The 21,491-nt window shown below is 43.8% G+C and overlaps 1 protein-coding gene across 1 annotated transcript in view; it reads left to right on the top strand.

Moving 5' to 3' along the window:
* Nucleotides 1-21,026, top strand: part of BST1 (bone marrow stromal cell antigen 1) — a 33,014-nt gene extending 11,988 nt beyond the window's left edge. The window contains 3 exon segments of the mRNA XM_059924172.1: nt 1,837-1,923; nt 5,091-5,150; nt 20,481-21,026. Coding sequence (XP_059780155.1) covers nt 1,837-1,923; nt 5,091-5,150; nt 20,481-20,754 — 421 coding nt within the window. The 3' untranslated portion in view covers nt 20,755-21,026.
* The last annotated feature ends 465 nt before the right edge of the window (nt 21,027-21,491 follow it).

The following is a 21,491-nucleotide window of genomic DNA, read 5'->3' as shown; positions in this document are numbered from 1 at the left end:
CCATTTTTGGATTGGGTTTTTTGTTTTTTTGATATTGAGCTGCATGAGCTGCTTGTATATTTTGGAGATTAATCCTTTGTAGTTGCTTCATTTGCAAATATTTTCTCCCATTCTGAGGGTTGTCTTTTTGTCTTGCTTATGGTTTCCTTTGCTGTGCAAAAGCTTTTAAGTTTCATTAGGTCACATTTGTTTATTTTTGTTTTCTTTGAATCTGTTTGTAATGAGATAAGGAAATTGCAATTCATTGTCATCTCAACCCATTATTTCTGTGTCAGGAGAGATGATAAAGGGGTCAGAACACCTGGTTGTCCACATCTGTGCCACAGGATGGAGGTGCAGGTCATGAGCTAAGAAAATGAGGGTCCCAAACTGCTCAGATTTTAGGGGAAAAAAATCGTAGAGAGTGAAAAATCACATGGCTGATAGCTAATTGTGTTTAGCACTGCTTTGATTGCTTTTATTAAAAAAAAAAAAAAAAAAAAGGTAAAATAACCCATTGACTGAGCTCTGTGTCTAGGTGTCCTGAAACCTCCATGTCATTGCTTACCAAAAAATTCTAAGTAGTGAACTTGGCCCAGAGAAGGACATAGTCCCAGATTTTGGCAAGGTTTTAAAACACGATGTCACTCAACACCTTACCCTCTTCATTCCCGTAATGCCTAGAATTCCACTTCTGTGGAAACTTCCTCCAATGGCTCATTTCCTCCCTGTACACTCCCTCTCTGTTAATTTTATAGTGGGGAAGCTGTTCACCTTCCCACTCCAGGTAAACTGAGGCCGGATCCTGTCTGCAACGTGAATAACATACCTACTCATCACAGCTGACAGTGTTGCACCCACCTCTGTTTGCCTTTATCAATCCCCCTACGTAACTATGACCATCGGGAGGGCACGAATCCCTGTTGATGAGAATGTGGGGAGATAGACATCTTATACTCTGTTGGGGTGGTCAACATGGGGTTCAGTGTGGCAGTGCCATCAAGAGCCTTAAAATGCATTCAAAACCTCGGTGACAGAAAACCTACTTTCAGGAATGTATGCTAAGGAAACAAATAATTAAGCCTGTGTATGAAAATGAAACTCCAGCAAGGTTTTTTTGTAGTGTCAGTGACATTGAAATATAGGAATGAAACTTGGTCTTTAACAAGAGGCGACTGCTTTTATGAATTGTGTTCTGATTATGTAAGGTAGACCAGGCAGGAATTAAAAATGATGGCAGAGAGGTATATATGTATATACACAGACATGGGCAAACGCATATTACAAAATGCGTTGGGCAGCACAATCACATTGTAATATTTTAAAAGTCTTATGGGAATAAATATATTGTAAAAGTCTAGAATGATGTACACCAAAATGTTAGCAGCAGTTATCTCTAGTGATGTGAGATTTGGTTTTTTTTCCCTTTTGTTTATTTGCGTTTTCTAATATTTTTTGACATGTATGTTTTTGTTTCCATTTGAGGCTTAACTTAATACACTCTGGGTTGAACAGGTTGGCCCTCAGCTTTGGTCAGGCTCGGTGCACAAGCACGGCGCTGCGTTGGCGGGTGGGGCTATGATGAGCCCTGTGGCGCACCGCGCATGCGCCGGCAGAAGCCCTCCGAAGGCGTGTGACTTGAAAAACTTCGGGCAGTTTTGAAGGTTCAGAGGCCCCCCCGTCCTGGGCACCCACGGCTTGACTGCTGGCAGCCCTTTTGGGTCCAGAGAATTTGCCACGTATTTCTCCAGAGAGGAGAACATCTAGGGAGCACACGGTCAAAATATTTTTTAATTAACATAGAAACAGCTCCCCCCATCCTCTTCTCCTTTTATTTTGATAGTTTTTATGTTTCAGGGAATCCTGTGGAGAAGGCAGTGTGAAAATCCTGGAAGAGAGACTGCAGAAAATGGGTTTCCAGTATAGCTGTATCAACGACTACAAGTAGGTGGCGTAGTATAGTCAGTGTATATCTTCAAAGGAGGACCAGAGTGTTGCCGAAAAGGTTTTTCAGAGATCAGCTCCAAAGGCCACGGAACTGTGCCGTCTGGGTTGTCACTGGGTGTGGGGACTGGGAGTGCCTTCTGGCCAGGGTTCCACCTGGCCCCCGCCCACTTCTGTCCAGAGTCCTTTTCAATGACGCTGAAAGGACAGACAGCAGCCATTTGTCATTTGTGTATGTCTAGTTTTCTCTTCACTCGCTTACGGCATGTGCGTCACCTGAGAACAGGGACTGTGGTCCCTGCATCTCTGGATGCCACGCTGCCCATGACATGTGCCAAGGTGGAGTTTGAGATACTTACAGAGAGATGCATGGTGACTGTGGACCAACAGGAAAATCATCATAGCTACCATTTATTGAGCACGCTATGGGACAGGCACTTTATATACGTACAATCAGAGATCATTTCAGGGCGTTCCTGATACTTGGAAATGTAGGTAAATTTGGCTCAAACCTTGCAACGGTTGAAAGCCCTCCCCTGGACTGGGCGTTCCTGATACTTGGAAATGTAGGTAAATTTGGCTCAAACCTTGCAACGGTTGAAAGCCCTCCCCTGGACTGGGAATTACTCACCTTGCTGCTTCCTTCTTCTCTCTGTGTCGGCACCTGAGTCTGCAAGCCTGTTTGTCTCCTTAGGGGCTGGAGTCCAACACTGCAAGGACAGTGGCTTTCCCGAACGTTTGTGGGTATGGCAGGGTGCACGTTACATCTGCAGTCTTTGCCAGTGCCCGTGACCGTCCAGGTGGCCCTGCTGCCCTCTGCTGTCTCAAAAGTTCCATGGACCTGGTAACCGTCCCACCTGAGCAAAGCCCCTGGAAGTGTGGGTCTCCCCCTACTCTGGACTCCCCAGGAGAACAAGCCCCTCAAAGCTGTTCTTTTTCCACAGCTTGGAGCTGTACCATTTTACTCATCTATTATTGCTAACGCTCTCAGGAATCTCTCAAGTTAGGTGTTGTTATCACCCTCTTTTGAAAACAAAGTGAAGCACATACTCTTTTTTGGAAATATAATCTGTGTACAGAAACCATAAGTATACAGGTGGATGAATTTTCTCAAGTTCAACATACACATGTACCCAGCATGTAGATCAAGAAACAGAGCACAACCAGCACCCCTAGTCTCCCCTTGGCTTCCCTTTCAGGCTCCCCGCCTGCCCACAATAGTAACCACTCTCTAGACTTGTAAGAGCATAGGTTAGTTTTGTCTGTTTTTTTTTTTTTTTTAAATTTTATTTTTATTTATTTTTGACTGTGTTGGGTCTTCATTGCTATGCGTGGGCTTCCTCTAGTTGAGGCAAGCGGGAGCTATTCTTTGTTGCGGTGCACAGGCTTCTCATTGAGGTGGCTTCTCTTGTTGTGGAACATGGGCTCTAGGCGTGCAGGCTTCAGTAGTTGTGGCACACGGGCTCAGTAGTTGTGGCTCGTGGGCTCTAGAGCGCAGGCTCAGTAGTTGTGGCACACGGGCTTAGTTGTTCCATGGCATGTGGGATCTTCCCGGACCAGTCCTTGAACCCGTGTCCCCTGCATTGGCAGGTGGATTCTTAACCACTGTGCCTCCAGGGAAGCCCTAGTTTTGTCTGTTTTTAAGGTTTATATAAATATTCCCTTTTCATGGATGGGTAAATTAAGTGTCAAGAGAGGTTGAGCAAGTTCCCAAAGGTCACCACTCATGACAGAGCTAAATTTTGAACCCAGCATTGTGTGGCCCTGAAGATTCCTCTTTTCTTTCTACTATAGAATTCTAATTCTTAACGAAGGCATCAGATTTTAGTAAATTAAATAAAAGGTAATTCTTATTCTAAAACAGCTCAATGATAGAGAAAACCATGGCTAAAAACTCCACAGTTATGACCCCTTTGCTTCGGTCCAGGACCTCCCCCGAGGAGGCTAGGCTGTCTTTTTATAAGTCATCAGGTCAAGTGTGGGAGCCCAGCCAGGGTCTCCTTCCTGACTCACGGCTGTGAGCCTCAGGGTCTCAGCCTGCTTTTACTGGCTCGAGTTTCCCCCACCAAAGCTGGTTTCAGGGCTCCTCCCTTGCCTGGCTCAGCCTCCCAGCTCCCATTTTTGTACTGCTCGTGGGCTCTCTCTGTGTTAAGGTAGGGTTTTTATTGCTCCTGGGAGCCCAGAGGCGATAACAACAGGCTTAACATGGGAGAGCAAACAAGGTTAACAAATCAAACTCAAGCCAGATGCCTCTCAAAATTCAGGTGACATTGACCTCTGTCCTGTGGCAGTCGAAAGTTCTCCCCAGGATTCCTGCAAATTTTGGCGAGGTCTTTCTTCAAAGCCTCTCTTGTCTCTTGATTGTTTTCTGCTTAGCGCTGTATTGATCCAGACTCAGTGAAACTCAATGCATCTTTTGGGGGGAGCGTAACACAGCAATAACAAACTACTCTTGTAAAAAATATCTGAATAGTGTAGACTGAGAAGTAGGGAGTCCTACGGAGGGGTCACATAGCATGCCATAGGCCAAACGTGTTTCCTGTTCTTCCAGAGTCCCCTCTGGTCCCCCTACCCAGAGATCCTCCCTTGGCCTTCCTCCCCCTGTTACCTGGTTCCTGTCTTCACTGCTGCTTTCCCTTCCCTCCTGGCTGCCTGGACCCCACATCTTCTACCTCCACTGTACAGAGCAATTTAACTTTCTTCGCTGAAGCCTGGGCACCAGCCATCACCCGTGTGCTTCAAGTCCAACCTGCCCACAGTTCTTATCAAGAGGTTTTTCCAAGCAAAATCGTACATCCTTACAGAAGTGGTTCCATGCTCGGGCTCTGGAGTGGAGGTTCAAGTTCAGCTCCACAGCTTGCTACTGTGAGAACTTGGGCAAGTTCCTCTGGACAGCTTTCTCGACTGTAGATTGGAGATGATAATAGTACCTGCTCTGTTTGGCTGTTGTGAGGATTAGATGACATAATCTATGTAAAATATGTAATCAGATTTCTTGGTACATAGTAAGTGCTCAATAAATGCTGGCTAATATTTTTAAAAAGAAACTATGTTCTTCGAGGTCAAAGACTTTGTATCTCCAGTACCTTGCAGGCCCCCCCATAAACGTTTGATGAATGAAAGTCATTTAAATAATCCCTTCAATATTACTTCTTTTCATTTTATAGACCAGTGAAGCTCTTGCAGCGTGTGCAGCACAGCACTCATCCCGACTGTGCCTTAAATTCGTAAGTGAATGTCTTAACCCAACTTCCTTGCTTCCCCAAAATAATCAGTCCGTACTATTTATAGAACGCTGGTGGATTGCAATATCATTTTACACCCACCCCCTAAAACGTCTGGCTGCAGAGTAAGACTGGTACTTCTGCACTGCACTTCTCTCCATCTCTGAGCTGCTGGGTTGGTGCAGGTTTGCTGAACATCTGTGCAGCTGAGCTGAATGAACCCCTGCCATGTACACAGAGCAGAGGCTGCCCTGATGCCTCAGCTTCAGCACAAAGGCTGGGAATGGGGTGGCAGGAGGACCTATTAAAACTTATTTCTGTTGCCCTTAGAGCTGACAGTTATTTTACCAGCAAAATGGGTTTATTTGGGAATAGCAGAGGAATTACAGTTCGGGAGAAGCAGGCTATAGCAAAAGCCATAGACAAGTCCAATAAATGAAGGAGATGAACTTTATTTTATAGAAAAAATGGAGGAAGTTGGGAAGGGGTGTTTTGAATGAAGGTCCGTCAGAGAAAAGTGAGAATTCAAGATGATGACAGTTTCTTATTGGCTGAGTTGCTGGGGTAGTCGATTTCTTACAGAAGGTGCAGTGTACATCTCTCCTGCTGTGGCCTGTTGATGATTGATGATTGTTCCTGTGGATGATTCTGTTGGGGTCTGTAATCAACAGTTCTTCCTGTAATTGATGTGAGTGGCACCGCATGAGAGCTCCCCCTTCTGACCTCCTGACTCCATTTAAGTGGTGAGGTTTACATTTCTCAATCCTAATGTATATATTGTTTTAAATTAATTAATTTATTTGTTTTTATTTTTGGCTGTATTGGGTCTTTGTTGCTGCGCGCTGGCTTTCTCTGGTTGCAGCGAGTGGGGGGGCTACTCTTCGTTGCAGTGGGCGGGCTTCTCATTGTCGTGGCTTCTCTTGTTGCAGAGCACGGGCTCTAGAGCGCAGGCTCAGTAGTTGTGGTGCATGGGCTTAGTTGCTTCGCAGCATGTGGGATCTTCCCGGGGGCCAGGGATCGAACCCGTGTCCCCTGCATTGGCAGGCAGATTCTCAACCACTGTGCCACCAGGGAAGCCCTATACTATTAGTATAAATGATACTATACATAGGGTTCTGCAACGTGCTTTTTTCGCATAATAGTGTCTTGGTGTTGTTTTCCTATCTGTGGTGTTCTGTGTGCGCACATCATGATTTATTTAACCCATTGCCCATAGGTGGACATTTAGATTGTTTCCAGTATTTAGCTATCATCAACAGTGAATAAGATGAAGCCTTTTCCCTCTACTTCCATTTCCTGAAAGTAATTTCTTTCAACATTTTGGTCCATCTCCTCCCATACATCCCAGTACACACACATACACGTATGTTACCAGGCAGAGATGTAAGTTTGTTCATCTATTTGTTTCTGGTTTGGTCTTATTTTCATTTATTTACTTGCCTTTGTTTTCGTACAAAAAGCAGTCATGCTGGACAGACTGTTCTGCTGTGGCCCTTTTTCACTTAACGATATAAGGCCGTCATCCTTTTCTGTCTGTGCGTACTTTCTGGCTCTGTCTTTTAGTGGCTGCGGAGTACTCTGTAGGATGGCCATTCGTCATTTATTTAACCATTTTTCAGTCATAGGCTGACTTAGTTGTAGGTTGTGGTTGTAGTTGTTTATTATTATAAACAATGCTGAAATATAATCCTTGATTCCATACCTTGAGCTCTTGTTCAAGTGTCTGTGTAGGAAAGATTACCAGAAAGGGAGTTGCTGGGTCAGAGGATGTATTTGTAGTTTGAATTTTGATATGTTTCAACAAAGCTGCCCCAGTGTGCGCTCCCACCAACAGTATGTGGCAGGTGCCCCTTTCTCCCCTTCTTCACTAACGCTGGGTACTATCTGTACTTGTACCTGTATCTATACCTAATTTTAGTCAGTCTTATAGATAAAACATGATGCTTTATTGTTGTTTTGATTTGTGTTGGCAGGAAGATTTCTGATGCCAACGCCTGAGTTCTCTTCCCTTCCTTTCCTATCTGCTAAAATTTTATGTACCTTTGAGGACCCAACTCCAAATGTCCCTTTGTCTGTAAGGCTTTCCTGATTCTGCAGGTGGATGTAAGAACTCCCTTCTCTGTGCTCCACTGACTTTGTACACAACCCAACTACAGCGCTTCCCTCTTTCCAGTCATGTTGTAATTCATTCCTCACCATCTGTCTCCAACACTCGACTTAGAGATTGCATGAACTCCCTCTTTGTGTGTCTCATCACAATTGCAGAGTAGGTGCTCCATAAATGTCTGTAGGATCCATTTTTCCATCTAGAAGGAGAAGAGAACTAACCTGGGCTGGATATCAACTGTATGCCAGACGCTGTGCTGTGTGCATTGCATAGAACATTCTGTTCATCCTTCTAACTGGTCCATTAGGTAGATACAGAGAGGGGAGAGAGAGACAGACAGACAGACAGACAGGCAGAGAGACTGCTCATTATCCCCATAGAGCTCCTCTTCCCATCTCCATTTAGTAATAGAACCCTTGAATGTTATAGTTGGCCTCATGGTTGCCAAGAATAACAATTGTACTTCCCAGCCTCTCTTTCCTCTGTGGCCGAGTGATGTGGGTGACTTGAAAGGAAAGAACATTCATTCCCTCCCCCTTTGTTGGCTGGTGTATGGACCCAGAAGGCGTGGTGATGAGCCACCTTCGCTGGGCATGGCAGAGCACGCCATAGAGGGAGGCTGGGTGCCCCCTACCATGGAAACACAGTATCAGCCTGCACAGTTACGGAGAGAGAGATAAACATCTGTCTTGTCTAAGCCCCTGGGATTTGGGGTCATTTCAACAGCAACCAAACCTATATCTGAACCGATATGGATAGGTTCTGTTACCCTCATTTCAGGGGTGTAGAAACTCTGGCTTAGAGCAGATAATGAAGGATTTGCCCAAGAAAAGACTACCCAGCCAGTGAGTGGGTCTGAAGCGAGTCTATGAGGTTTCCAGAATTCACCCTGGCGACTGTTAGGCTCTTTTGACTAGAAATTGGGATAAGAGATCCACCAGCACCAGCATGTGTCCCAGGGTGGCTGGCGAGGTTGAGTCCTCTCCCACTCTCTGCTGTTCACTGTCTGTGAATTAGGCACGCGTGTTTTTGAGTCCTCTCACAGGAAGTAAAGAACAGTCTGTGTACCTGGGCCTTCACTTTCCTCACCTGAGAATGAAATCCACTCCCCTGTCCCTTCTGCTCAAAAACCTTCAACGTTCCCTGCTACCGAGTCTAGACTTCTGGCCTGGCCTTCCTGGTTCGTATCCTCCTTCTAGACACACCACCCCCTGCTCCCCACCAGAAACTTTCACTGCAGGCTTGGATCCACTTTGCTGAAGACACCCTGTGCTTCCCTGCCCACAGTCCTGTGGACACTGACCCTTTTGGCCATGGTGAGAGCAATGCAGTTGGAGTCAGATGACCTGAATTTGACATCTACAAAACTGAAATAATGGAAACTGCCACATGGGTTTGTTGTGAAGACGGCGCCCAACCTCCCTTCTAGACAGGATCCTAGAAAGACTCCCCAGAGCCTGGACCAGGCGCAGGCTTCAGGTTCCTACAGTTCAAGTAAGGAGCACATGGGTCGAAACTCATAATCGCAAAGCATCGCACACCAGATCCAGGTAGCTCAGCAGAAATGGGATGTGTTGAAGGATACTGTATCACTCAGAGTCTTCCTGGGAGAGCCAGAGAAGCAAGGCTGGAGGCTATGCCAAAGTCCCACCCAGAACTGCCCTAAGGGAGATCCTTCTGCAGCCTGTTGGGCACAGACACCGCAGAGAGTTCCTTTGATGCTCGTGTCTGGATGCTCCTTCTAGAATCTCTGCCACGGCTGCCTCGGAGAGCTGGTGCCAGGGCACCCCCGGCTAGAATAAACCCTCGGTGGCATCTGCTGTTTTAGTCTACTATGCCCACAGCTATACCCAGATGTGGGTACATCTGGTTGGCAGAGTTTTGGTCACGTGTTTGTGCTCTAACTCCCGGGAGGTTGGGAAATTGAATCTCTGCTTTAAATCCAGTCTCACGGCTTTAAATCTCATCTGTATGCTGGTGACTCCAAAATAAGTATTTCTAGTCCAGGCCCTGTACTGAGCACCACACTTGTATATTCAGCAGTTTACTCTGATGTCTAATAGATATTTCAAATGCAACACATCCCAAACCGGACTGAATTTACCCACGGTGGTAGGCTGAGTCATGGCATCCAAAGATATGCATGCAGTTCCTAATTCCTGGAATGAGTGGATTTTACTTTATATTACACAAGGGGCTTTGCAGATATGATGAAGTTAACGATCTTGAGGTGGGGAGATTATTCTGGACTATCCTGGTGGGCCCTGCATGTAACGTAAGTGTCCTTACAAGAGCGAGGCAGAGGGAGATTTGGTTCAAGAGGAGGGGAAGGCAGTGTGGTTATGGAAGCAGAGATTAGAATGATATACTTTGAAGGTAGATAAAGGTCAAGGACACAGATTCTCCCCTCAGGAGATTTTCCAAAAGGAACCAGCCCCAATGACACCTTGACTAACCCGGGAAACTGGTTTCAGACTCTTGACCTCCAGAACTGTAAGAGAATAAATAAAGCTGTGGTGTTTTGAGCCACTGAGTTTATTACAGCAGCAACGGGAAACTAATACACCCCTCAGTTGGTCTACCCATACATCCCTGTCTCAATTGATGGTAACACCCACCTTTCCAAAAATCTCCAAACGCCTGTTCCTAAAATCTTAGTGCCATTCTTGATGCCTTCCCTTCTTTCACCCTTCAGCAAAAAATCCTGTCGATTCAACTTACAAAATTAATGGAAAATCCCATCATCTACTGTGACCAACCTGGTCTGAGCCACTGGGCCTCTTTGAAACCCAGCTACTAAGAAGTTAGCCTTTTATTTTTGTTGTTTATTAGGGAAATTTCAAACATGCACATAGAATAAGGAATAGTCCTTTAAAAATTCAGTCATGTCACTCATCTCCTAACAGCCCTGCCGTCAGTCCCACATCACTCAGAGTAAGAGCCAAACAGCCTTCCCAGGACCCCCAGCCCCACTTCTCTCCGGCTTTTTTCTTCCTCCCCTTCCCTCACTGGGCCTCAGCCGCAGTGACCTCCTGGGACTTGACAGCACATTCCCACCACAGGGCCTTGGTCACTGTTTTCTCTGCCCAGAAGTCCTTCCCCATGTGGCCAACTCACTCACTTACTGTGTTTGCTCACATCTCAGCTCCCTGAGGCAACCTTGACCTCCATGTTTAAAGCTGCAGCCTGCACCATCAACTCTGGCTCTGCAAACCCCCTCGTGTTGCTCTGCTTTTCTTTTCTATAGTGTTTGTTTATCATCTTCTGACTTATTTGTTTGTTAAGTTTGTTTTTTATTACCTGTTTCCCACCTGTTAGAACATCAGCTCCAGGAGGACAGGGGCTTTTCCTTGTTCTGTTCACTGATGAATGTGACTCAAGAACCTAGGAGGGAGCCTGCAGCCTGGTAGGCACTGAGGAATGAATGAATGAGTGAACAAATGATTGATTTTTCTACCCTGGGGAGGCATAGATTTGAGACAAAGGATGTTGAAAGGGGCTGGGCAACTGAAGGGCATGACACGGGTCCTGTGAGAGTTTGTCCTATAAGAAGTGACCAGGCGCAGCATGTGTAGAAGTTCCAGATTTTGATTGTAAGAAACAGAATCCAGCTGTGGCTCATGTAGGTGGAAAAAAGGGGAATAAAGTTGTTGGGAGGATTTAATAGAATAGACTGTCCAGTGAGCAGGGGGCTTCATAAGGTCTGGAGAGGTAAGTGTCCTTATTGTCACCGTGTAACTTAGGTCTTTCTTTCTGGTTTTACTCTGTCTCCTTAAACAGACTGTAAACTTTATGCAGATACAGATCATGTAAAATTCCTTCCTGTAAAACCTGTTGCCCCCTACGCTGCCGTTCCCAAAATAGGCAAGTGGGGCCACCCTGGCAGCGGTGCCTGCTTTTGCCTCCCCTGCTGCACGCTCTGTACGGTGAATGAGGGCAGCTCTCCTCACCAGTCTTCAGGTCTTTCTGAGCACTTTGCACATGTCAGCCTGTCAACGTGGTCTTTGGAGTCATCATCTCATTGCATTCCAACCACATTCTTGGAAGGTGGGCAGTTTGATCGCCATTAGTGATGCTGAGGCTCAGAGAGGTTAAGTGACCCCTTAAAGTCACTCAGGACTGGCTGGAGGCAGAAGTGGAAGCCAGGTCTGTCTGTGTGTAAAGTCCTTGCTCTTCCCACTGAACCACACTGCCTCCAGATGTTTCTGGGTTTCACACCACAGCAGAGAAGTAAGAGGTTTAGAGTTCCTGACCTGTTCTTCTTTCCTTCTTTGGGCATTCTTTCAGTGACTGTTGAACAGTTTTATTTATGACAGTTCTTTCCCAAGTCCATTGGACGTCAAGAATAAAACCCTCTTTCACGCCTTGCCGAGGTTTTCTCCACTTTCATTACTTTGGAAGGAATTTTACTAATCTCCTTTAAAAATGATTTAGCAAAGAATACTGGTAGATAATTTACAGAAGAGGAACCACCAGTGGCAAATATGAAACATTATTTTATTGATCTAATAATAATGAACTACACATTCAATAAGGGGCAATTTCCACCTCAACTTCTTTGACATACCGCAACAAAAAATAGCAGAAAAATATTTTAAAGATGTTATTCAATGCTTGATGGCATTGTAAGTTGCTAAAATGCTTTGGGAGAACAACTTGATAATATGTATCAAGAATTATAGGTGTCGCGCTGCGGGGGTTGCGGTCGGGGTCGAGGAAAAAAAAAAAGTAAAAAAAAAAAAAAGAACTATAAAAATATTCATCATCTTTGACCTAAGTCAGACTTTAGGTACCCTATTCTAAAGACATGATTCAAAATATAGATTCAATCTACATGCTCACAGATGTTCACAAACAATTCTTTTTAATGCAGTATCGGAAGTGCAAACATTGGGAGCTGGAGCTAAATATTCAAGGGTAAGGGAATGGTTACATCAAAGGGTTATACTTACTACATGGAATAGAATGTAGCCATTCAAAACAATGGTAGGTGGTTTATGTCAGTTATATCTCCATAAAGCTGGGGGTGAAGGTGAAACAACTGTAATCATGATAATCATGCAGCAATATGGACAAATTCTCACAAACAAAGTGAAAAACATGTAGAAAACAACTTTATACGCTTATAGGTTATAATATTGGCCCAAAATTCAGTAGATGGATAATCTACAGGATTGGTGAGGATATGAGAAAACAGACGTACTCATGTTACTGACATAGGGTTCGCTGTGTCAGTCAGGGTTAAGGGAAAACGTCAGATTTCCCATCTTGGCCTGAATTCTCTCTCCAAAATGTGTCCCCCCCCCGCCCCCCCCCCCCCCCCCCCCCCCCCCCCCGCTCTGCCCTGGCCCTAGGCCACGGAAGTGGGATGGCAAATTTCACTTGCTTAGGAATAGTGGGGTAAAAGACTTTGAATCTGCAAAAGTTTAGAATCCAACTCACATTTTTGTGGTAAGTTTAGGAACAATCTTTTTTTTTTTTGATATTTAATTTATTTACATCATTTTAATTTATTTACAACATTTTAGAGAGTTTAGCATTTAAGAATAGCTCTTGGAATAGCCCTGTGATTCCAATATAAGTGTAACTATTAAATAACTGATTTAAAAAAAAATAACAAAACTGATTTTAGACTTAGGATTTTTAGTTGAAAATGATAAGAGAATTTTACTAAGTTTTCAATCAGTACTGGAATGTTTAAGAGAATTAAGATTAAATTTTATACATTTATTAGATTTATTAGAATTAAGTATTCGAGAAGGTTTTGCTCACTTAAAGTCATTTAAAATATTTTATAAAGAAAATGTAATGTTTTAAAATGTAAGTTTAAAATAATTTAACCTAAAATAACTTGAGTTTAAAATATTCAGGAAATTGGAATAATTGTGAAGCCCCCTTAAAAGTTATTATCAGAGTTGACTAGGCTTTTAAATTAGAAGAATACTATTCATAAATTAACTAGAAGAGTGTATGGGAAAGTCGAGCTTTTGAATTTATAAATTTAATAGTTAGAATTAATTTTTAAAACCAAAGTAACTGCAAATAATGTGCTTTTTCTCTGCATAAACACCACCCTCAAGCACAGCCTCACAGTGACATGAAAAGCTTAAGCTAAAATGTGACAAGTGGACCCAGGCATCTAAAGTGAAAAAAAACAAAACTATATTCTGTTTGTGCATGATAATAGGCGTAAATGTTAGAAATAGATCTAAGATAAATTCCCAATGGCTAGGGAAGGGAGTGAGAACTGGAAAAAGATGAAGGGAGACTCATTATTACTGTGTTTAGTTCTGTATTATTTTATTTTCTTAAAAAGTAAAAGTAAATTTGTCTTTGTCTTAATTGGTTAATTATTTAACAGCAAAAACACTAATCAATTTTGGATGAACTGTCTGGAACATTAACTGAATTAGAAGTGCAATTATAGAAAATGTCCAGCAGGAGGAGCCCTAGTACAAATTTGTGGGCTGCTGGAGATTCCTTTAGCAAAAAAGGGGCGAACAGCACTCATAGGGAGTAAGCAACTTTCAAGGACCCCAGCCACTAGTCAGGATCCAGGGGATAAAAACCTCAGATTGTTTCATAATTTTAAACGTTTATTTTTTAATTGGTTTCAAAGAATTCAGTAATTTCTGTTTTTAAAAATCTGGTGGTCAGACCCTATTTGCTATGACCAGAGTCCCTATTTTGGCCAGATCCTCTCTCAGTGTCTGTATGTCATGACTGGTTTTTCCTCACCAGTTAAACTGTGATGATGTAATGTCCATCAATAGGGAACTTGGCGAACTTTATGGTACATCCATACAATCAGAATTCACCCATGAGGAAGAATGAATAAACTCCATATGTACCGATATGGAAGTATGTCCAAGATGTGCTGTTGGGTGAAAAAACAAGTTGTAGATTCCATCTGTGCTTAGATAAAAGGATATGTGAGTCTCTGTGTGTGTGTGTGTGCGCACACGTGTGTGTGTGTAGGGAGTGTGTATCGCATTTCTGGAAGGACAAATCAAAACTATCAAGGATGATTCTCTATGGAAAGTGGGAATAGGGAAGCTAAGCAGCTTTTACTTTTCACTTTGTAACTTTCTGTACTATTTATTTATTTATTTATTTATTTATTTATTTATTTATGGCTGCATTGGGTCTTCACTGCTGCACGTGGGCTTTTCTCTAGCTGTGGCGAGCCGGGGCTACTCTTTGTTGCAGTGCGTGGGCTTCTCACTGCAGTGGCTTCTCTTGTTGCAGAGCATGGACTCTAGGCGCGTGGGCTTCAGTGGTTGTGGCATGCGGGCTCAGTAGTTGTGGCTCGCGGGCTCTAGAGCGCAGGCTCAGTAGTTGTGGTGCATGGGCTTAGTTGCTCCGCAGCATGTGGGACCTTCCAGGCCCAGGGATCGAACCTGTGTCAACTGCACTGGCAGGAAGATTCTTAACCACTGCGCTGCCAGGGAAGTCCCATGTACTATTTAAATTTTCCGCAGTGTGCATATATGTTTTTGAAAATAGGTGTCATCCACCAATACTGACATTTTTTCTATTTCCTTTTTAATTTGCAGGGCAGCAACATCTACTCAAAGAGAAGCCCTGTCCCTTTATGCAGAACAAAGTGCCAGCTTTGTCTTTCCTCTCTTAGTGGCTTTGGCTTCAGTTGCTCAGATGTAACTAGGAACTCAGCTGTGTTGCCCTAAGCAGCCTGGAGTCCTGAAACCTGCCCTTGCCCAGTCATCCTTCTTGTTCTGTGTACACCAGGTGACTCCATTGTCTAAAGAAGCTTCCTGCTGGGAAAACAATGTCCTGAAATGGGTTTTGAATGATATACACGGTCAGGATTTCAGAAATTAAGCTAGTTCTATTTAACCGGTTAAAACTACTGCATTAACAATTTGATTGACATATATACACTACTATGTATAAAATAGATAACTAATGAGAACCTATTGTACAGCACAGGGAAAAAAAACTACTGCATTAGAATTAAAGCTAGTTATGATTTTCTTATTTTCATAATGATATAACATATTGAGACAGACAGTTATATAAGCAAACATTTTAAGAAAATTTTGGTAGAACTGTATATATATATTTTTATATTTTCTTATACAACAGCAGGGTACACTGCATGTTTGTTGATAGCTTCAAATATATGTATACTATATAAGTGTATTCATACATGTTTGGTAGGCAAAGAGCTATGTATAATGATGTCCATTTAAGGGTTATTTATAATGAGGGGGAACTAAACATTCTACTAATAGGGAACTCTTTGCATATGTTTTGGTATATCTGTAGGATGGAATATCATTCAAATAGGAAAAGTTATGTTTACCAGCCCAAATGTCCTTCATCTGGTGAATGGATAAACTAACCTTGGTATATCTATAGAGTGGAATACTACCCAGCAATAAAAAGTAACTAGCTATGGATAAATGCAGCAGTGTGAGACTCAGCTGCAGCATGCCAAGTGAAAGAAGCCAGACCAAAAGCCTGCATACAGTATAATTCTGTTTACAGGACATTCTGGAAAAGGTGAAACTGCAGGAATGGAGAACTTTTTGGTTTCAGGGTTAAGACTAGGGGGAGGGGCTAACTGAAAAGGAGCAGCCTGAGGGAATTTGAGGGGAGTGAGAAGTCTGTTCTGGATCAATGGCTATGGTGGTGGCGACAGGAATCTATATTTGCCAACATTCAGAACTGTATGCCATAAAGTCATTTCACTGTTTGTAAATTAAAAATTTTCAAAGAACATTTCGTGACATAGAAAAATGCCAGCGATCAGTGTAAGACATAGGACATAAAACTGTTTATATGATCTAATTGTCTAAAATATAATACAAATGTAACATTATGGATGTATGTTTGTATTATACGCATATTGTAAATGAATGAAAGGAAAAGAAATAAGCCCGAAAGTGGAGCAGTGATCTCTGGAGAATGTTCTTATTAGTGATCCCTATTCTTGACTTTTGACTTCTTGTGTTTTCCCAATTTTCTCTAATGAGCATGCATTACTTTTCTAATCAGAAAAAGAGAAATAAGCACATACATCATCTATGTGTGGTAATTTGACACAACACAAAACATTTCCAGACGAGGAAAAGAAAACCAAAACTCCTCACAGACACTTCCTGTTCTTACTCCTTTTTTCACCTCAAGTGAGCGTGGGAGGTTTAGACGTGAGAACTCGCAGATTCTGGTGCCCCAGCGGCCAGCAACTGGGAGTGAGAGCTCTCACTTTCTGTCGTTTCCTGTAAATCTCTGGAGAGAAAAAGAATTGCCCATTGCGGGCAGAGCCATTCCTAAAACCTGTTGCCCTGACTGCAGAGCTCTGTCTTCCTCCTGACAGAGCCTCTACTGCATTTTATGTAACCACTTGCCCAAGTGTTCACTGTAAAGCTGGGAATCCTCACAGCTTGATGATTGTTTTATATAACACACATTTACAATTCAATCTCATGCGTATTTAGAGGTCACTTCAGACACTGCGCTGGGCAGGGAATCTCACTGGGAATGATTGCACAGGTCTCCCAACTAGCTCCCTGTGCCTCCCATCTCTTTCTCTCTTGGTTCCTTCTCATCTCCCATAACTACCCCTCTCTTGTGGGGTCTACACACTCATCCGCCCCACGCCATGGTGCTCATTCCAGGGTTCGGGAGAGGCCAGGTCCCTTGACCATCACCATCAGTCACCTTCATCATCTCCATCATCATCTTCACCATCATCATAACAGCCATCATCACCACCATCATTATCACCATCATCATCACCATGCCTAGTATTTATTGAGTTCTTACCATGAACCAGTCACTGTTGTCAATTTTTAATCATTCTTTTAATTCTCATTACTATCCTCATTTTGCAGATGAGAAAACTGAGGCTTGACAAGGTTAAATCACTTCTGCAAGGTCACGCAGTTAGTAACGGAGGAGAAGTGTTACAACCAGGTGGACTGACTCCATCATTGGGGTGCTTTTCCATCTGCTGCACTAAATACGGACCCAGGAATGTTAACAACACTTGGATTCTGCTCCAGAACCCTCTGAACTCACTTCCCCCTTCCTCTTTCTATTTCCTCAGTCTTCTTAGATCTCCAACCCCACACTCCACCTACCATTTATGTTTTTGCTTTTCTTTTGCACTTTGACACCAGAAATAGTCTCTCTTGTCCCAGACTGAACTCCCATCTTTTCTACACCTGCATCTCTCCTCCTCACCTCAGCACATTTAAGGACACTTGTCAGGGTAACATGCCTTCTATCTCACCTTCCCAGAGCTGACACTGTCACAGCCCTATTCAGACCGCCTGAGCATTGTAGGCGGGCATTAGACTTACAGCTAGACTCCTTCCAGGTGTGCAGGTGAGCATGAGGTATTACCAGTGTCAAGGTTTTTTCTTTCGTAGCTGAGGCCCCATGGGTTTTGGAGAAGCCTGGTATGGATGGTTGAAACGGGATTTTTTTTTTTTTCTTTTTATATAAATGTTGAACACATGTATCCTTTGTCATGAAATACCAGGTTATGGATGTCTTACATTAGCTTCAGAGAATACATTTGACCAAGGTTTATAGAAGAAAGAAAGAAGGAAAGGAGGAAAGAAAGAAAGAGAAAGAAAGAAAGAAAAAGAAAAAGAAAGAAAGAAAGAAAAAGAAAAAGAAAGAAAGAGAAAGAAAAAGAAAAAGAAAGAAAGAAAGAAAGGAAGAAAAAGAAAAAGAAAGAAAGAAAGAAAGAAAGGGAAAGAAAAGAAAACCTTCTCTGTAATGTTTCACAGTGCTGTCCCAGTTCACTCACCATAACAACCCATATGCCATGACAAGAAGTAGAGCATTATAAAGAGAGGCAGGCTGAACAAGCTTGCCAAAGCAACTTTTGTTCTCAATTCAGCCTTGGAATTCATCATTTCTTCTTCTTTGTGTAGGTTCCAGAATTTTATGATACCTCTCCCCCCCTACCCAATGAGCTCTAATAGGTTTCCAGAGGGATCCAGACCTTATCATGTATGTTATTATTGAGGATATCACTTGAGTTACCACCTCTTCCCACCACGTCTAACAACAGTAGATTAGACAAGTGTCCAAACCACATAAGTCCTACTGGCCAACCAGAAGAAAAAGGAGGTAGACGCGGCTTCAAGGGTTGTGATCTGTGCAGTTACACTGGGACCCATGCTCAGAGGGGCCCATGCTTGGTTTAATGTTCTTCTGTCTCTGTCTTTAGAGTCTTAATTTTTGAACACGGAGCACAGCATTTTCGTTTTTCACTGGGACCTGTAAATTATGTAGCTGGTTCTGAGTGGAAGTAAAGCGTTCCAAAACAAAGGGAGCCTTATTCTGTCTAAGGTGGCCCTGTTTAATATATAAGAAATAGGTGATGGAGGCTCTGTGCCCAATCTTGATCACAGGCTTTCAGTGCTTTATGGGAGCTGAAAACACCCCTGTTGGCTCCTCTTCAGCGTATTTCATATACCTGGGGAATTTTTTTATCTTCTAAGTCCCACTTCCCCAAGAAGGAAGCTAGCAGCATGCTTTCCCAGTCTTCCTTGAAGCTAGGGTGCAGACATGTGACTTGTACTTCGCTGGTCAGGTGCTCATGCAGGAGACTTCCCTTCAGGGGAAAGAGAGGTGAACATGGAGATGCATCAAGGATTTGGCCTGATCAGAGGGGAAAGGCATGAAGAGTGGGGTGTTATTGGTATCTTGACTGGTGCAGACTGAGGCGACCGTGCCCAGTGGTCACTGGGCTCAGAATCTCTGCTGGGTGGATGGACACTGGTAATTTGGGTGTGGTTTCAGGTTTCATAGTCTGGAAGTGTCATCCCCTGACTCTCCTGGAGATTCTATGAGTGCTTTCTGCTTATACTGGCTGGAGTGGATTCTGTTGTTTGCAACTGATAAGCTTCTGACTCTAACTGAAGCCCTCCCCAGCCCAAGGTGAAGGTTAGAGATGACTTGCTCAGCCATGTCTCCACATTTTGGGAGCTTATGAGGTTTTTCACTGATGAAGAGGAGCATCCCTATGTGAAATGGCAGTGTTTGCCAGTGTGGACAGAGCTGGAGGGACTGGCTTGTCTGGGCTTGCCAGTTTCCTGTGGTTTCTGGTGCCCTTGTGGTATACTTTCTTTCTAACCTGCAGTGGTGGACAGAAGTGCTGAGTGTCCATCACTTTACACTTCAGCTGCTGAGGTTTGAGCCACCATCTCTTCTTGTATGAATCTCAACAACTCCCCTGCTGCACCCCCCCCCCCCAAAAAAAGGATACTATCTTAGTCCACTTGGGCTGCTGCTATAACAAAATACTACAGACTGGGTAGCTTAAAAACAGTAGACATTTATTTCTCACAGTTCTAGGGGCTGAGAAGTCCAAGATCAAGTTACCAGCAAGGTCATGTTCTGGTGAGGACCCTCCTCTTGATACATAAGCCAGAGCATTCTTGCTGTGTCCTTACATGGAAGAACGAACTAGGGATCTCTCTGGAGCCTCTTTTTAAAGGCACTCATCTCATTCATGAGGGCTCCACCTTCAAGGCTTAAGCACCTCCCCAAACCATCACTTCAGGCATTAGGATTTCAACGTATTGCGGATGAGTTTTGGGAGGAACACAAACATTTAGACCATAACAAGCACCGATGCCCAAGCCAACTCAGAACTCTTCACAGCTCGTCCATCTTGCACTCCATCCCTTCACCTTAGAGGGTGCACCCAAACTCTATCCACAAAGCCATCTGGCTCTCCCTGTGTGCTCAGAATGCTCTAACCTTCTGCCCCACCCCCTACATCTCTGCCAGTTATCTCCTGCTCATCATTTGGATCTCAGCTCAAGGGTCTCTTCCTCCATGAAGCTTTCCCTGACCACCATTCCCACTCTAGGTCAGATTCAAAGTTCTTTTCCTTATTGCAGTTTGTAATTGTACATTTGTTAATATGAATATTGATTAACATCTGTACCTGCCCACTAACAACCAGGCCAGGGACCAGAGGCAGCATTAAAAATAATTAACCATCACTGTGGCACAGGCCTGACCAATCAGAGCAGACACTAAATGTCCTAATCAGGCAGGCCACTCGCTTTAGCAACTGGCCAGCCATGGTGAGGGTACCAGTAGCAGCCACAGCAGGGATGGGATTAACTCTCCTCATTGTATCTTCAGCCCCTGGCCCAGTGCATGGCACATAAAAAATGCTCAATAAATATCCCCGTGAATAAATGATTGTTCTCTGTTGTTGATCCTAGATTTGCTCCAAAGCAGTCCTGGGACCTAATGTGTTGGACCTTTTGTGACTTCCTAGCCTGCCCTTACTCAGGACGTGGACACCAGTTAGCCCTGCTCCCTGAAGCTACTGGTCATGCTTTCCAGCTTCCATATAGTGCAGACACTCAGGTACCTGGTAGAAGAGTGGATTCCTCCCTCCAAGCCAGGGCACTCTGGGGACCACCGTGTGGTAGGACACTGGCTCCACAGGGAGTGGATGGGGCTGGGAACCAGGTCAAGCTCAGAATGGGCTAAGTAAACAGAGTATGGGAAGAAAGACGGTAGAGGAACGAAATCCAAGAAGAACTGGCATGATGTAGAATGTTCATTGGTGTGGCTACTGCTATGAATTGTGAGTGGTGTCAGCATCTTAGAGAGGCTGTACCCAGCTGGGCACTATCAAACCAAGTAGCTTGCCATAACCAACCCAGATGTGTCCTGCTTTCTCACTCCTTGGGGTCCTGAATGTGCTGGTCTCTCTGCACTGATTTCCCTTCCTGCTCTGCCATCCATTTGTCAGATTTTAAGGCCCATCTTAAGCATCACTTTGTCGGGGAGCAAAATTTTCCACCCCAAAATATCTCTTTGACATGTGGATTCTCTTGAGCTGAAAATAACCAAGGCCCAAACGACTCAGGAAGAAACTTTGAAATTCCCCCTAACTGCCTAAAAGAATTAAGAAAGAGGGCCAGTTCCCTAGAATAGAGCTATCGCCAGAGATACCTGCAAAGATATGGGCTCCGTGTGGAGGGGGAAACTCAGCAGGACTTACAGATCAGACAATGGGTCCACTCTGTGACCCATTGTCTCTGCATGACCCAGCAAACATTTATTTACCAGACATTTGCTTTACTATCTTCTTGTGAATTGCATTTTTACCTTTTGAAGTCCCCAACCACTACCCTCAACGTCCTCTTTCATCTTTAGCTGAAGATAGTATTTAAGGTGAAGGCTTCAGTCATTTTGGTGAGTTACTCAGTTTATCTTGGTCT

The sequence above is a fragment of the Balaenoptera ricei genome, chromosome 5 (genome assembly GCF_028023285.1).
Source record: "Balaenoptera ricei isolate mBalRic1 chromosome 5, mBalRic1.hap2, whole genome shotgun sequence".
Taxonomy (NCBI): domain Eukaryota; kingdom Metazoa; phylum Chordata; class Mammalia; order Artiodactyla; family Balaenopteridae; genus Balaenoptera; species Balaenoptera ricei.
The sequence above is the reverse complement of the archived record's forward strand: the minus strand, read 5'-3'. Positions and strand labels throughout refer to the sequence as shown.